Here is an 18,663-nt window from a genome sequence, read left to right on the forward strand (position 1 = left end):
CAGATTCTCCAGCATCTGCAGTTCCTACTGTCTCTGATACAAGTCCTTGGGTTCTGTTTTGACAATGACAATACATAGGCCAAATTTTACTAGAGTGGAGGATCTCATCAAGTCTACCTTTAAGCTTTTCCCTACACCCCTGCAGCTTGGAAATATGTTTTACCAGAACTTGTTGGAAATGCAAGACAATCATGGCCCACTGAGGGCAATCAGACATCTTGGGCCTTAAGGAACAATGGGACTAGCAACTGATCTTAGTTTCTTTCTGAATTCTTAAATTTATTGAGCGATGACAGTGCATGTGGGTAAATTAGATTATGGTGCAACAAGTGAAATAAAGAGAGGGAGAGAAACAGAAAAGATGCAGGAAGACAAAATTAGGAAGTTTTCTTTAAAAAACCTTACATGATGAACTCTCAAACAACACTTTATTGCATGCTAGAATATGTTCAAACAGTTTAAATCAGAGCCAAAATGTTTGTTTGGCAGTATATTAGCAATTATCACATCAGCTAATAGATACATATGCTGTTATGAATTATATCATTATTTTGGCCCAGAAAGAGGCCACTTGGCCTATTGTATCCACACTGTCAACAAAGTTTTGACCACACTAAGTGCATTACCGTTTTTGTCCATATGCTGTGGAGGCTATGGCAATGCAAGTGAATATCTAAATATTGCTGAATATCTAAATATTGCTGAATATCTAAATACAGCATAAATGTTACAAGAGATTCTGAGTCAACCACCCCTTGATCCTCATTTTGCACAATTTTCCTTTGACTCCCCTTTAACACTTTATTCAGATCAAAGGTGTGACAATGGCTACCCACGTGGGCTCCAATTATGTCTGTATTGTTGTGGACTACATGGAACATTCCTTGCCTCAGTCCTACTCAGGCCTCCACCCTCAACTCTTTCTCCAGTATATTGATGATATCATCAGTGCTGCTTACTTCTCTCATCCAGAATTGGACCAGTTTATCAATTTCGCTTCCAATTTCCACCCCACTCTCACCTTCACCTGGTCTATCTCTGGCTCCTCCCTTCCCTGCTTCAATGTCTCTGTTTCCATTTCTGGGGATTGGCTGGCCACCAATTTACACTCTAAACCCAACAACTCCCACAGTTATTGAGAAACATACATTTAGACCTTTCTTATTGCCTGATACTTCAACACACCACCATGTTCCCTAGCCAACACATCTGTCTACTTCAGAGAGACAGTTATAATCACTACCAAGAAAGTGCTTTCCCATTGATACCTCTTCCATCTGTCCAGATTTGTTCCCTAAAACCAGACCCCTTCTCTTTCTGTACTTGCTGTGTAGTAACAAAAAAATTCTCTTAAATTCATCACTCTCTCTCTACCTAATATATTGATTTTATCTAAGTTATTATTGGAGCAGTTGAAAGCCTAGCCTTGGTTCTCCGCTGCCCTTGCAGGGGTTCTTAATTTAGTCCCAGCAGTGAGATTTTACCTTCTTTGTCCTATGTATTAACTAATATTGAAATCCTTTTTAAACCCCTGTCTGTTTCAGTGGACAGCCTTCTAACTAGGCATGTGGACTGTCATTCCTGTGCTTTTTAAAGCCATGTTTCAGTACTTGTGATTGTACCATAGCTCCAAATGCCTGCTTGTGCCTTCAGCTAACCTTCCTGATTCCCTGGTATTGACTGATTCTAATCCTAATTTCTATGGTAAATTCAAGGGGCAGAACAAGTGCAATTCCAGCAAGCTCTTAGAAATATTGGAGAAGTTGATGCTGAAATATCTTTTGTTTAAGGGGAACAATGGAAATTGGTCATCAAGTTCCAGAGATTCATAATACATGACCTATCTCACAATTCCCTGAACTGACTGACCATTTAGCACACATAATAACAGATTGTGTCATTAGCCGGCTGTTATTTTGCAGCAAGATTCTAGCCATTGTCTGCTGAGGCAGTGCTTTCCAAATAATTTCCCACTGTGACCCCATTTTGAGGTTTGAAAGTAGGAGCGACCCCTCAGCAAGTTGTGGAAGGGGCGGAGGAGAAGACCTATTTATTCACTCATGGGATTTGCACTGCTGGCTGCCCTGCATTTGCTACCCCTCTCTAGTTGCCTTTGTGAAGGTGGAGGTGAGTTGCCTTCTTGAACTGCTGCAATCCTACTAAAGCAAGGCAATAGTGATCACAAAATTTCAGATTGCAACCCCACTTAGGGTCCCGACTCTCCACGTTGGAAAGCTCTGTATGAAAATAAGAAGGATATTGATCAATGATCAAAATCATAATCAACCATCTTCCCATTAGTTCAACAGATAGAACACTTCAATCAAGATTATAATCTGCTTGTAAATATGGTACAAAGTCATATTTTGCTTTTGATTTTATTGTCACATGCATTTTATGATAAGAATACAATAAAATATAGTGAAAAGCTTTCATTTGTCGCCACAAAACAGCGCCATTTTGAATAATTTAAGAATAGGGAACAAGATATAGCTTGAAGGGAGTGCATCAGTCTTGAGCCAGCTCATCACCATCAACGATACCTGCATCACCACCTCACCGCCATCTACAATGGACTCAATCAACATTGAAGTTACCAATCCTCAGGTGCCATCTTTGACACTGGGCTGATACGCTTCCACTACTGCCTCGCTGCTGCCTGTGCCAGACCAACCAACATCAGAGTCATGTTCCTTGACACTGGGCCCACTGGATCAATGTTGTCATGATCCCGTCTTGCCGCTGCCATGTGACGGTAAATCTACTCTGAGAAACTTGTCTGTAATTGCCCTACCAATTATTAGGATGCTATCCATAATAGGTTATGGGATCTCAATATTAATTTATTGATGAGACATTTGGAAGCAATGGGGTGGTATCAACCAAAATTCTTTCTCCCTGTTGTTTCAGTACAAGTATTCTTTGGTTATTTGTTTGTATAGAACTCTGGGGCGGATCAACATAATGGTTAATGTAATGAGGAAGAATGTAAGGAAAGAGAGCTATAGCCTTTTAAGTAGAGTGTAAACACAGTGCATTTTCTGGCTCAGATGCGTATGTACTAGTGCGGAACTAAAGCTTACACTTGGGAGTTTTCATTAGCATTCAATTATAACAGTCCTGTAGAACAGTGCAAATGCAGTGCTCCACATCGACCAAGGTCTGTACAAGGCTGTGTCTGACTGAAGCTTCTTCCCCTTTGTGTGAATTCCAGCTCCAACTCCTGGCCTGGGCTATATTAGCTGGGCTCAAGCAACATTGTGATGGCTCGGCAAGGGGCGAGAAATTCTCACTTCCAGTTCCAATCACGATTCCCTCCACCATGGGAATGTACATAAAGGGAACGGATATCAAAAGAGAATAAAATTTATTCAGCTGTAACCTGCAAGTTCTCAGTGTCAAGGCGAAGACATTAATAACTTGGACAAAATACAAAAAGGCAGCTGATACCTATGGAACTTTTTCAATCAAGAAGGCAATACCATTAGAGAAAGGAAGGAAGTGTGCTTTTAGATGCATGTAACAGCAAGCTCAATATGTACGTCACAGATCACAGAATTGTTACAGTGCGGAAGGAGGTGATTTGGCTCATCATATCTGCACCAATTCTGTAATGTGGTTCCAGTCTCCTGCCTTTTCCTCAAATCCTCATGTATCATTTCTATTAAAATAACCATCCAATGTTCTCATGAATGTCTCAATTGAACCTACCTCCAACACATTTCCAAGCAGTGCATTCCAGACCCTATGTACTAGCTCAATGATAGAGTTTTTCTTAACATAACCCTGGCTTTGTTCGCACATCACTTTAACTGGATGTCAAGGGAGGGTACACAGCGGAGGAAAAATATAGAATGATAGTTATTTTAATCATGTTATTACATGTCTCCGTGGCAGGTGGAACATGAACCCAAATCCTCTGGCCCAGAGATTGGGACATTATTACTGCACTACAGGCCTTTTAAAGGATGCTACTTGCTTAACGTGAGATTCAAATGCACTATCTCACCCCATACTGACTGGGCTAGCCAGATTAAAACTGTTTTGAAACAACCTCTCCAGGCAGTTTATGGCACACCTCTAAAGTAGGTGAGACCTGACCCCAGAGGCTGAGACATTATCTGCTGTACCACAAGAGCCCTAAGTGTAGTCTGATGTACTAAAGATGAAAAAGAATGGGAGGAGTTTCCTGTGGACTAGTAATATTTCTGGACCAGTAATGCAGAGGCCCAGGCCAATGCTCTGGGAACGTGGGTTTAAAATCTCATTTTAGCAGCTGGTGGGATTTTTAAAAAAATCAATTTATAAAACCTAGAATCAAAAGTGAGTCTCAGAAGTTGTGACCATCAAACTGCCATCAGTTGTCATAAAAACCCATCAGATTAACTGATTCCCCCAAGGGAAGGAAACCTGCCAGCTTATCTGGTCTGATCTACTAGTGACTCCAGACCCACAGCAATGTGGTTGACTCTGAAATGGGCCGGCAAGTCACACTCTTTGCAGACAACTAGGGATAAGAAACAAATGTTGGCTTGCAAGTAGCACCCAGATCCCTTGAAAGAATATTGAAAGAATACTGACACTGACCAGTTTGGTTGATGGAACTGTTCTTGTAATATTCCAGTTTTCTTAAGATAAAGGCCAACTGCTTTGTTGGCTTTTATGATTATTTTTGAGTGAGTGTATTAGTATTTTTAGTAATTAATGTACCAGGAAATCAGACTCTGTTTGATCTTTCATAGCTCACGGCAATGTCTTAGAGAAATACTCCACATGCAATTAATCATTATATGGTTCAATGACTGTTCTTATGTATAAATACAACTAATGTTTTAACGAAGATCTGTTGCTCAGTTTGCGGTTGGAGTGGTTGGTTGGTTCGTCAACTGACTGGTTTTCGTGCAAACATTTTGTCTCCCTTCTAGGTGACATCATTGGTGCTGTGTAGCCTCCGTTGAAACACTGTTGTTCTGTCCTGCTCTGAATTTATGTGGTCCATATACCGCTTCAACGAAGGCTACACAGCAAGGACAATGTCATCTAGAAGGGAGACAAAACATTTGCATGAAAACCAGTTAGCTCGGTTAACCAACCAACACATACAATTAATCTAATGAAGAAGGTGTTGGTGACTTGCAAGCCCATTTCAGAGTCAGCCACATTGCTGTGGGTCTGATGAGAATGGCAAATTTCCCTTCCTAACACGTACTAGTGAACAGAGTGGGAGGCAATGGCCTAGTGGTATTATTGTTGGATTGTTAATCCAGAAACCCAGGTCATGTTCTGGGGACCTCGGTTTGAATCCTGCCATGGCAGATGGTGGAATTTAAATTCAGTAGAGAATCCAGAATTAAGAGTCTAATGATGACCATGAATCCATTGACAAGCCTTGGAAAAACCCATCTGGTTCACTAATATCCTTCAGGGAAGGAAACAGCCATCCATACCTGGTCTGGCCTACATGTGACTCCAAACCCACAGCAATGTGGTTGACTTTTAACTGCCCTCTGGGCAATTAGCGATCTTTATCTTTAGCTGTGAGTAACATACACTGTAGTATAATGCCTTAGAATCCCTACAGTGTGGAAGCAGGCTATTCAGTCCATCGAGTCCACAACTACCCTCCAATAAAGCTGCCTAGCCAACGACACCATCATAATAACAAAAAAAGATGTTAACCACTTCATTGAGACAGCTTTGAATTCCAAATTGATTGATTCAATTTAAATTCTGCCGGCTGTCATAGTGTGATTTGGGCCCACTTCCCCAAAGCATTAGTCTGAACTTTGGGATTACGAGTGACATTGCCACTACATCACTATTGCCCTATACTGAGAGCATGGTGGGAGGTATATGTGCTTCAGTTGGCTGAAAATGCTTTTCTCATTCCCTGTTCTAAAACTTTGTGCCATTACGTTTACAGGCCAAACCCAAGAAACCATCAGACTCCTTGAGACAATTAAGGGCAACCAAAATGTTTCACTGTGCTCAATCATGGCCCTCATTTATGCACACAGAAGGAGTTCAATAATTGGTAGGTCTCTCAAGAATTATGATGTTTTTACTCATCCTGTCAGGAATTGTTTACAAAATTCACAAGAAATGTGAACAGGCATAGAAGAACTGAAATTTTCGTTGGATTCACTGCTTAGGTAGCTATCTGGTCAAACATATATATTTAATAGAATCACGAAATTGTTACTGTGCAGAAGGAGGTCATTCAGTGCCTGTACCAGTTCTATTACCTGGAGCCAATCTCCTGTCTTTTCCCTGTATCCCTGCACATCATTTCTATTCAAATAATCATCCGATGTCCCTCCTGAATGCCTCAATTGAACTCCATACCCTGACTATTCACTGAGTGAAGAAGACTTTTCCCACATCACCCTTGCTTCGGTAGCACATCACTTAAATCTATGCCCTCCCGTTCTTGCTGTTTTTCCAAGTGGGAACAGCTACTCTGTAACTACTGTATCCAGCCGGCTGATGATTTTGAAAACCTCTATCAAATGTCCACTCATCCTTCTTCGCTCCAAGGAGAACAATGTCTTCAGTCTATCCTCATAATTGACGTTTTGATTCAAGGAACCATTTCACATTCTCCCCAGTGCATTCACATCTTTCTTATATTGTGGTACCCAGAACTGTCCACAATAATATTTAATGGCTTTCTGGCTAACATTTCAATCTAACTCTACTCTCCTTTTTTAAAATTAGTAGTAGCAGTTTATGGATCTTCTGTGACACTGAATGTGAACGTTACAGAATGTTACTTATTACACGGTATGCCTCTGTGCACTACAGCCTATTACTGTGGTACACCGTATACCTCTAAACTGTTTCATATGGACAGTGGGTTTCCTCCGTATGCTCTGGTTTCCTCCCACAGTCCAAAGATGTGCAGGTTGGGTGGATTGGCTATGCTAAATTGCCCATAGTGTCTAGGGTGGGAAATACAGGGATATGGTAGGGATTAGTTCTGGGTGTGATGAACTTTGGAGGGTCAGTATGGACTCAATGGGCTGAATGGCTTGCTTCCACACTGTAGGGATTCTAAGGCATTATACTACAGTGTATGTTATTCACAGCTAAAGTGCAGTCATATGTTTCTGTACAGGTCCATTTGAGTACTCAATATCTTATTTCTGTAATTCTATTCACTAGCCTGTTGGGGATTTGAGCTATAGGGTGAGGCTGAATAGGCTGGGTCTTTTTTCCCTGGAGCATCAGAAGCTGAGGGGTGACCTGATAGAGTTTTTAAATCATGAGGGGCACGGATAGGGTGCCTTTCCCCAGGGTAGGGGAGTCCAAAACTAGAGGGCATAGGTTGAAGGTGAGAGACGAAAGATATAAAAGGGACCTAAGGGGCAACTTTTTCGCACAGAGGGTGATGTGTTTATGGAACGAGCTGCCAGAGGATGTGGTGGAGGTGTGTACAATTCAACATTTAAAAGGCATCTGGATGGGTACATGGATAGGAAGGTTTTAGAGACATGTGGGCCACATGCTCACAAATGGGACTAGGTTAATTTAGGAGATAGCAAAAACTGCAGCTGCTGGAGTCAGAGGTAACACAGTGTGGAGCTGGAGGAGGCCAGGCAGCATCAGAGGAGCAGGAGAGTTGATATTTCGGGTCGGGATCCTTCTTCAGAAATGGGGAGGGGGAAAGGAGCTCCGAAATAAATAGACAAAGGAGGGGTGGGGCTGGGGAAGATGGGTGGGATGGTGATAGGTGAATGCAGGTAAGGACTGTTGGGAATTGGTCAGTTGGATGGGAGGGGCAGATAGGTGGGAGAGAAGATGGACAGGTTGTGTCAGGTCAAGGAGGCAGTGATGAGAGGGAGGGTTGGTCTTGGGATGAGGCCGGGGGTGGGGAGATTTTAAAACTGGCGAATTCCATGTTTAGGCCATTGGGCTGTAGGCTCCCAAGGCAGAATATGAGGTGCTGCTCCTCCAGTTTGCGGCTGGCAACATTGCGACGCCACCCAGATTAATTTAGGAGATTTAATCAACATGGATGAGTTGGACCAAAGCGCCTGATTCCGTGCTGTATAACTATGACTCTGACTCTATTGATCGATCTTAGATCCGCTTAGATCAAGTGAATTGAAAGTTTCAAAACAGGTTGTCTTTTTTTCCACAAGGCTATTCCAGAATACAGGATAAAAACTGAAAGAACTGTGGATGCTGTAAATCAGGAACAGAAACAGAAGTTGCTGGAAAAGCTCAGCAGGCCTGGTAGCATCTGTGAAGGAAAAAAGAGTTAACGTTTAGGATCCGGTGACCCTTCCTCACGATTTAGTTTTTCCATTCGCTTAATCGATCTGGGTCTTTCTGTAAGGTCCTGCTCCCATTTGCATGACGTACTGCACCTCCTAATTTAGTACCGTCTGTTCTGAGGAAGGGTCTCTGGACCTGAAACGTTAACTCTGTTTTTACCTTCACAGATGCTGCCAGACCTGCTGAGCTTTTCCAGCTACTTTGTTTTTGTCCAAGATACAGGACCCTGGTTTATTTGAATAGGCTGAAGTTACCAAGGGTCTTTTCCTGTTCATCTGTTCTAGGAACATTCTAAAGTCAATTGGAAATCGTTCTCTGCAATATCTTTTCACCATGTTCATCAATGAATTGGATTAGGGAGTAGAGAGTTTTATGTCCAGATTTGCAGATGGTACTAAATTAGGAAGCGCAGGAAGTTATGCAAATGGGAGCAGGACCTTACAGAAAGACCCAGATTGATTAAGCGAGTGGAAAAAACTGGGGAAGATGGAGATAAATGAAGGGTGACTGTGACGTGATCAATTTTGGATCCAGGGAGCACGAAATGGAATATTTTCTTTCATAGTTTACTCATCCAGTTTCATATTCTGAGCTGAGAACTTGTTTTCTATTCTGAGTTAAAATCCTGCACCCATCAAATATAAAACTTCTTTCCCACATTACAAATACTGCCAATTCCGTGCTATCATAGACCCATTTCCTATTGATAATAGATCCCTTATAGCATGGAAGCAGGCCATTTGGCTCACACCAACCCTCCAAACACCCTCCTACCCTATCCCTGTAACCCTACATTTCCCATAGCCAACCCTCTCATCCCTGGACACTATGGGCAATTTAGCATGGCCAATCTACCTAGCCTGCATTTCTTTGGACTATAGAAGGAAACCAGAGCACACGTGCACAGACATAGGGAGAATTGTGCACTCTCCACACAGATATTCATTCGAGGGTGGAATTGAACCTGGGTCCCTGTCACTATGAGGTAATAGGGCTAACCACTAAACCACCATGCCATTCCACAGTGTGAGTGTTAAGCTTGTTATTGTTACTCCCATTCGCATAGTGTCCCAGCCTTTTACAACTACCTGAGAGAGCAGGCAGGACTTTGGTTTCACATTTATCCAAATGAATGCAGCATTGCAAAAACAAAACTTGTCAATAAAAATATCTTTTCAAGATGTATCTGGCTTTGGAAGAAAGGAGTCCTGTGTACAATTTGTCACCTTAAGGGGGGAACATATCTGCTTTGGAAGTAATTCAGAGGGAGTTCGGAGGACAGTGACAGCATTAGGAACTCACTGCCTCTAAGTGTGGTGGAAGAGGGAACCATCCCAACTTTTAAGAAATATTGAGATGAATACTTGAATATTCAGCAATTTGCATTGTTCCTCTTAGGGCAGTGAGTTTTTGTACAGAGCTTTCCCTTGTGAACATGTCTTTCTGAAGAAGGGTCTAGGCCCGAAACGTCAGCTTTCCTGCTCCTCTGATGCTGCTTGGCCTGCTGTGTTCATCCAGCTCTACACCTTGTTATCCCTTGCTTTGGAAGGAAACTGCTTGATGGGCTGAGTATCTTCTGTTTTTCTTCAGCTTTCTTGTGTATACTTAAAGTTGTCCATCAACCACCCAGACTTGCTAACCTACATTGTCTCCCAGCCCAACAATATCTTGATTTTAAATAAAAATAAAATGCTGTAGATCCTGGAAATCTGAAATTAAAACATGGACTGTTGGAAGAAACGCAACAGGTCCATCATCTGTAGAGAACAAAACAGCGGGTGCATTCTTCCCCAGCCTGGAGGTGGCAAGGAAGGCAAATTGGCCCTGGAGAAATACTTACCCCCTTCTTAACACTTAAAAGACAGAGGCTATTTGGCCCATTGAATCTGCACTGACCCAGTGAAGAGCATCCAGCCAGACCTACCCTTATCCCTTCATTTACCAAGGCCAATCCACTTAACCTGCACAACTTTGGATTGTGGGACGATACTAGAGCACCCAGCAGAAACTCACACATACACAGGGGGAACATGCAAACTGCACACAGACAAGGCAGGAATCAAACCTAGGTCCCTGATGCTGTGAGTCAGCAATGCTAACCATAGAGCCACCATGCCACTTAGCAATTAAATGCTGGGTGCGAACATCTATGGGTGATCTTCTCAAGTGGTCAATTAATGACCAATTTGGAGCTTCAACTTGCCACCATTATCCTATTACCAGCTTTCCTTACAGTTGATGTAAATAACTGGGAAACAACATGCCTTCCAAGGTTTGGGATTGAGTTGATGAAATTGGGGACATAGCTGTGGGGCAAGGGGATAACCACTGAAAATAACCCCCTCCTGAGATCAATACAAGGGAGATTTATATATTGCCATTGAATTACCCCGTCCAATAACTGTGTCTAGAGCCTGGAAACTTCCAGTTTCTGATTGGCCATCTTAACAAAGCTGATTGGTGTTTATTAATGAGTTTTCTCACTGGTGGGGAAACCACTGAACATATGTTTACGGGGGGGGCAAAATGGAAAATCTCAGCCCAGTGCTAACATTGAGGGTTGAACATGACTTGAACTTAAATTCTCCTCTTTGTTTTGAACTCCTTCAGTGGTTTCACCCTCCCTATCTCTGCAGCCTCCTATTGCCTCAACCCAGCAACATGTCTGAACTCCTCCAATTCTTGCCTCTTGCACATTCCCAATTTTAAATCACTCCACCTTTGGTGGTTGTGTCTTCAGCAGCAATTGGATCTGAGATCTTTAATTTCCTGAAGCTTCCCTGTATTTACATCCCTCTCTCTTCTTCCAAGACCCTTACTAAAAACAAGTTAAACAAGTTATAAACAACTGCATCTTCCAGTTGCACAGCTATGTTCGGTTCGCACTAACCAACTGCACCTCCCAGTCGCGAACCATTTCAACTCCCCCTTCCATTCCGCAGACGACATGTCCATCCTGGGCCTCCTGCAGTGCCACAACGATGCTACCCGAAGGTTGCAGGAATAGCAACTCATATTCCGCTTGGGAACCCTGCAGCCCAATAGTATCAATGTGGACTTCACAAGCTTCAAAATCTCCCCTCCCCCTACCGCATCCCAAAACCAGCCCAGCTCGTCCCCGCCTCCCTAACCTGCCCTTCCTCCCACCTATACCCTCCTCCCACCTCAAGCCCCACCCCCATCTCCTACCTATTAACCTCATCCTGCCCCCTTGACTGTCCATCCTCCCTGGACTGACCTATCTCCTCCCTACCTCCCTACCTCCCTACCTACACTCACCTTTACTGGCTCCATCCCCGCCCCTTTGACCTGTCTGTCTCCTCTCCACCTATCTTCTCCTCTATCCATCTTCTATCCGCCTCCCCCTCCCTATTTATTTCAGAACGCCCTTACCCTCCCCCATTTCTAAAGAAGGGTCTAGGCCTGAAACATCAGCCCTCTTGCTCCTCTGATGCTGCTTGGCCTGCTGTGTTCATCCAGCTCTACACCTTGTTATTTAAGCAAACCTTTGGTTGTCTGTCTGTTAATGCAGCTCAGTGCCAAATTTTGTTTCATAACATTCCTGTGAGTTACATGAGGGTGTTTTACCACTGTAAAGCTACCACAGCAAGGCACATTGTAGACTATTTTAATAAAACTTTAAAGTCACACGATGTTGTTTCCTGATGCTAAAATGATTAAGAAGTATTTTGCCTTTTCCAAGATCATGATGCCATTCACGAACTTGACAGAAGGTTCAGGGAAAGTGAGAAATCAGCAGGCAATAAAGCTCTGTATTATACTGGTATTTTCCTGTGGCTTGTGAATCGGTATCAGGAAGCTCGGGAGCACACTGACAGGCTATTAAAAATTTCCAGTGAGTCAAAGGAGGTATGTGTCTTGAATTGAGTGAAACTATGCGTCCATGTAGCAATCTGTCATGATACCACAGCTCTTCACATGCAGTGCATTACTTCCACAAGTACAGGAATAGGCCATTCAGCCCCTCAAGTAATTCCATCGTTCAATGAGATCATGGCTGATCTGTGGCCTGACTCTATAAACCTGCCTTTGGCACATGTCCCTTAATACCTCTGCTTAATAAAAATCTCAGATTTTAAAATTGACAACTGATCCACTGCTGTTTGTGAATGAGAGTTCCAAATCTCCACCACTCTTTTTGTGTAGAAGTGCTCCCTAACATGTCTCCTGAATGGCATAGTCCTAATTCTCTCTATACCCCCCCCCCAACCAGTGAAAATAATTTATCTTTACCTACCCTTGTGAGCCACAGTCATTGTTACTTTAATTGGCAAATGCTACAACCATTTTGAATACAACAAGGTCCCACAAACAGCGCTGGGGTGAATGACAACTTACTTTTTTTTAAACTAGTGTTGTTGACAGAATTAAAAACCGAAAGAACTGTGAATGCTAAATCAGGAACAAAAACAGAAGTTGGAAAGTCTGGCAGCATCTGTGAAGAAAACACACCCAGACCTGCTGAGCTTTTCCAACAACTTCTGTTTTTGTTGTTTTTTTTGACAGAGTTGTTCAGCAGGACAACAGTGTGCTAAGTGCTGCAATGCTGAGCCATTAGATTCTGAAGATCTTACAAAATGTAACCCTTTTCCCTGCTGCTACTACACTGTCCAGCCTCTCCAGCTCCAGTCTGCTTTGCTGCAGAATTAGACACAGAAGAAACCTCACCTCACACCCAAAGATTGAGCAAATGTATCTGGCGCAAGCCTCTTTAAATTGTCCAGAAATCAGAGGCGCAGTTTCTTCCTGACTGCTGCTGACTTATTCTTGATGAATTTGATGAGGTTCCCAGTTATGGTGCCTGAATGTAGGACTCTTGTGATGTTATAGTAGTTTACTACACCTGAGCCAGGAGATCTAGGGACAAGTCCCACTTGCTTCAGTGGTGTGTAATAACATTTTTGAACAGGTTGACTAAAAATATCTATTGTACATGCTACATAGGTTCCCATAAAAAGGTAAATAGGTTCCCAAAAAATAGACATTATGATGCCTGAACTGCTCACATTTAACTTAATGTCAAGAAACCAGTAAACACAGCTCCTGCCTCAGTAAATACCTTCATAACGCCCCCAATCCCCCAGCCACCCAGCTCTTTTCTCTCTCTTACAGTTCCCAATGTTTCAGGCCAATAACCTTTTGTTAGAACACTGATGTTCCCCCTAAGTATTTGAGCATTTCTGTTCTTACTTCAGATTTCTAGCTTTTGTTGTATTTTTGCCGATGTCATGCGAAACAGAAGAGGCTCATCCAATCTATGCTGACAGAACCATTTGTATTCAGTTTCTATATTGTTTTTGCTAGCAGACTTTAATACTGAAAGGATGGATTGAACTAACGGACAACAAAAATGGGAATACGAAGAAGGCCATCGGTTACCTCAAGGAAGGGCTGCGGGATTCGAAAGATATTTTTGGTTTGATGGGAAAGGTGAGCTATTAACCTGTTGATTCTGTGTCACACAGTTTGATAAACAGGAATTTGCATTTCTAATATATCTTATGAGTTCACTTACAGCAGCTTCTATGAGAATGGGGAAATGCCAACAGTTATGTTGCATTGCCAGCTCTCTCAGTTGAGACGCATTGGGATGATAATTACCAATTCTACTAACAATGCCCCAACTCTTCAAGCATCCATCATTTTGAACAGAAAGAGCAGTGATATTAGCATCAGATGCTTGCTCTCATTGAGAGAACACTGTTTGACCATGCTTTTGACTTAAAGGAACAGAATGTGTGTATCTGTTAGTTCAAATTTCAATCAAGTATTAGTTTTCAGTTCAATTTATGAGGCTCAGACATCCACCCCTCCAACACACTAGTGTGATCTTTCAGCTTCCCATATCAACTATGGCCTTTCAACGTGAAACTGCTGACTCATTGCTGAATTAAATGGTTATGTGCACCTGCCTGTTTGGCTTGTGATTGTCCCCATTCCATTTCTGTTCCAACTAGGGCTGCATACAAATTGGGTCTTCAGAGGTGAGACCTGCCACACTGAATGAGAGGAACGATGCCAGAAGTGAAAGAGTTACATTATGAGGGCAAGTTGCTTATACCAGACTTGTATTCCCTCGGGAATTGAAGGTTGAATTGAAGGTTAAGATTGGTAGTGTGGAGGGAGAGAAACTAATTCATCGGGTGGTAGAGTACGGAATGGGGGTGGGTGGGGCAATCCTAAATTTAGAACAAGATCATTCTGAAACATTGGTAGAAAGCACTTCTTTGCAAGATGGGGGTCCGTTACTACGGGTCAATCGAAAATTTCCAAAGTGAGATTGATGGATATTTATTTTGGGGGGAGTTAATGGCCTAGTTATATTATCACTGGACTGTTAATCCAGAGACACAGATAACGTTCTGGGGACCTGCGTTCGAATCCCACCACGGCAGATGGTGGAATTTGAATTAAGGATCTAATGATGACTGTGAATTCATTGTCGATTGTCGGGAAAAACCCATCTGGTTCACTAATGTCCTTTAGGGAAGGAAATTGCTGTCCTTACCTGGTCAGACCTACATGTGACTCCAGATCCGCAGCAATATGGTTGATTCTTAACTACCCTCTGGGGCAATTAGGGATGGGCAATAAATGTTGCTTTGCCAGGGGCGCCTTCATCCCGTGAATGAATAAAGAAAAATAAATTTGGGCATGTTATCCTAAGGAACGTGGAATGAAGTAGGGTAAATGGAATTGGAATTAAGGCACAAATCAGTCAAGGTTTAATTGAATGGCTGAGCAGGGTCAAGACTATGAATGGTCTGCTCCTGTTCCCAAGGCAGGTGTCAACAGCATCACTCACACTTTATTTACCTTCTCCTCCTCACTGATGACACAATCAGTCTCTGTTTACACATTTCTTGAGCAGACTTGGGCAGAACTAAATAATTTCAGGATGCCAACCAATCACATGGAAATATTACTGACCTTAAAGAATTGGAATTCCTTTCATACGTCTGTGTGTGGGGCGAACATACTCAGAGTAGGTGCTAACACAGGTGCCACATTAAGTGCCGGCTTGCTACCCACTGCTGATTTCTGAACCACAGGTCTGCTACCTTCAGAAGGAACAGAATTTCATGATCGCCCTGGAAACCATCAACCAGATTATTGCCACCACTCCAACATTCATGCCAGCTCTCATTCTGAAGATGAAACTGCTTTTGGCCCAAAATAACTGGGATCAAACTTTAGAAACCGCACAAAGGTAAGTGTAAAGAGGAAGATAATAGAAAAGGAAATGATTTTTGCAGTTCAGCACAAGAATAGTGAATGGCGCTGATTAATGCATAACGTAAATCAGACTCCTAATCTGATTGATCAGTTGTGTACTATGACTTATGATTTTTGTTCTTGTAGGACTTCCAATGGCTCATTTGATAAATCTTTTGCTTAAAGTAAACTCCCAATACTTGAGCATTCTCTAGCCATCACTCAACATCAAAATGCATTCTTGCTTCCTGACAGTTCCTCCAGTGTATGAGTACCTGCCAGAGATGGCCTTATAGCCCTTGCTTTTATTGTGGTCCATGGTTAGTTGGTACTGGCATCCAGTTGGCTAAGAATGCAATAGTGACGGCATATCCATGTTGTAAATAAACCAGTGAATATTTTTTGAAAAGCAACAGATGAAGTGAGTTAATGGTAAATTAGTTAATGAACATTTGAATAATAATGCAATGAATCATCTTCATTTGAATGTAATCATAATTTTATGACTGTCTATACCAGAAACAACAGTACAATTGTCCATTATATGTAAAGGGTGCATATGTGATAGGTACATAAATAGATTATACACTTAACAAACCCTTCTTTTTCTCCTCATTAAAACAAGAATTATGTTGAAGGATGGCACCAATGTAGATGCACTGCTAATCTTGTGTCTTCATGCGCTTTGCAAAGAAGGAGATCAGACTGAGGTGAGGAAGCTATGAAATAGTGAGATAAACGGATTTATTAACATGGTCAAACAGCAGGTTGTCCTCTGGGACCTGATTTCACCTCTGTATTGTTTGGCTGAAAGTATCTAATGGGTTCTTTAGGGTCTGAACAAAATGAATACAAGAAGATATGTGCACTTTGATTTCAAGCAAATTAATTAACTTAATCTACTTTAGATATATGCAAACTAATGAGCGAATCTATTAGCTTAAATTACTTTAGACATATTCAACAAGTGAGTCTCACTGCCTTCTGCCCATTGGGGATTCCTGGGTGACGGCTGGCACTTGAAGCTCTATCTCAAATTTTACAGCACGAATTCACAAACCTGGTCCCACTGGGATAGTCCTGGTCTCATGTACCCGGCCTCATAATGAATGTCCCAGTCTCACTAACCCAGTCCCACAGGAGTAGTTCCGGTCTCACTAACCCAGGCGCACAGGGATAGTCCCGGTCTCACTAACCCAGTCCCACAGGGATAGTCCCGGTCTCACTAACCCAGGCCCACAGGGATAGTCCCGGTCTCACTAACCCAGTCCCACAGGGATAGTCCTGGTCTCACTAACCCAGTCCCACAGGGATAGTCCCTGTCTCACTAACCCAGTCTCACCAACCTGGTCCCACGGGGCAGGTCCAATGAGTGGGGCACAGTCCCTGATATTAATACTTCTGGTTACGTGCTGTATCACCATTTCTTGGTACCTTCAGTACTTTTCCAGAAAGTTCGATTGAGCAGAAAATAAGTTTAAAACATCCCCAGCTGGCTCCATGTTCACTAAATAAATGATGGTTCCCACAGACAGTTGAGGTTATGCAGTTACCTTCCAGTCAAAACAGGCTGTTTTGCAAGAGGCCTATTTTCATGTATTTTCTATTTTACTTCAATTGCTCATTGTCATGTTCAATTTATCCTTAACCTTAACAGTCTGGTTTGCAGGTTTCATTTTGAGCCCAACACTACAACACCCTACACAAAGGCTCAACAGGTAGATGTAGAAAGGATTTACCCCTAGTTGGGGGTGATTAGAACCAAGGGACCTAGTCTCAGAATAAGAGACAAATCATTTAGGACTGAGATGAGGAGAGACCTCTTAGTAGCATGGGAAATATATGCAGGAGTAGGCCATTTGGCCCTTTCAGCCTGCACCACCATTCAATAGGATTATGGCTATTCACGCAATCTCAGTATCCCACTCCCACTTTCTCTCCGTGCCCTTTGATCCCTTTAGCTACAAGGCCACGCCCAGCTTCCTCTTGAATTTATCTAATGAACTGGCCCCAACAGCTTCCTGTGGGAGAGAATTCCAAAGGTTCACAACTCTCTGAGTGAAGAAATTCTTCCTCAAATCAGTCCTGAGTGGCTTACCCCTTATTCTTAGACTGTGATCTCTAGTTCTGGACTTCCCCAACATCAGGAACATTCTTCCCGCATCTAGCCTGTCCAGTCCCATCAGGATTTTATATGTTTCTTTGAGATTCCACCCCACCACTCTAACATTCTTCTAAACTCCAGTGAGTACAATTCTGGTCGATCCATTCTTGCCACAGTCCTGCTATCCCAGGAATCAATCTGGTGAACTTTCACTGGACTCGCTCAATAGCAAAAATGTCCTTCCTCAGACTAGGAGACCAAAAACTGCGCACAATACTCAAGGTGTGGCCTCACCAAAGTCCTGTATAACTACAGCAAGACATCCCTACTCCATACTCAAAACCTCTTAGCTCAGAGTGTGGCGAATTCTGCACCTCAGAAGGCTGTGAAAGCGCAGTCATTGAGTATGATCAAGACTGAGATGGATAGATTTCTAGATGTTAAAAATATGGAGTTAGTGCAGAAAAATGGTGTTGAAATGGAAGATTGGCCATGATTGCATTGAATGCTGGAGAGGGCTCGATTGACCAAGTGGCCCACTCCTGCTCCCATTACTTATGTTCTCAAGAGCCTATGCAGAGCCCCAGATGTGAATTTGAAATGACAAGATCTGGAGATTTGATGAGAACCTACCTGAATCACTGAGCACAAATGGTGAGAATGACACAAAGAGTCTACAGAGGGATTAGACAGGCTAAGCTATTGAGCAAAAAAATAGCTGATGGAATATAATGTAAAATGTGAGGTAATTCACTTTGGCAGGAAGAGTAGAGGAGCTGAATATCACTTTAATGTAGAAAGAATGCAAAAAGCTACAGAACAAAGGAATTTGGCCTTCTTCATTCATGAATCACAATGAGCTAGCATCCAAGCTCAATGGGTAATAGGGAAAGCACATAGAATGTTGGCCTTTGTTCTAATGGGAACAGAGAATGAAAGTAGGAAAGTTTTGCTAAAACTATACAAGGCCTCAGCTGGAATACTGTTAATAATATTGGTCATCTCATCTAAGGAAAGATATACTGGCAGTAGAGGTACTAGGC

At 42.5% G+C, this 18,663-nt stretch overlaps 1 protein-coding gene across 1 annotated transcript in view; it reads left to right on the forward strand.

The window, feature by feature from the left end:
- The window catches only part of LOC109912771 (tetratricopeptide repeat protein 21B-like), a 116,033-nt gene that overhangs the window by 12,320 nt on the left and 85,050 nt on the right, over positions 1-18,663 (forward strand). Inside the window, exons 4-8 of the mRNA XM_048618359.1 lie at positions 5,924-6,034; positions 11,984-12,150; positions 13,609-13,731; positions 15,354-15,511; positions 16,142-16,226. Of these exons, the coding sequence (XP_048474316.1) occupies positions 5,924-6,034; positions 11,984-12,150; positions 13,609-13,731; positions 15,354-15,511; positions 16,142-16,226 (644 nt within the window). The remainder of the gene's footprint in view (positions 1-5,923; positions 6,035-11,983; positions 12,151-13,608; positions 13,732-15,353; positions 15,512-16,141; positions 16,227-18,663) is intronic.

The sequence above is a fragment of the Rhincodon typus genome, chromosome 2 (genome assembly GCF_021869965.1).
Source record: "Rhincodon typus isolate 14 chromosome 2, sRhiTyp1.1, whole genome shotgun sequence".
Taxonomy (NCBI): Eukaryota; Metazoa; Chordata; class Chondrichthyes; order Orectolobiformes; family Rhincodontidae; genus Rhincodon; species Rhincodon typus.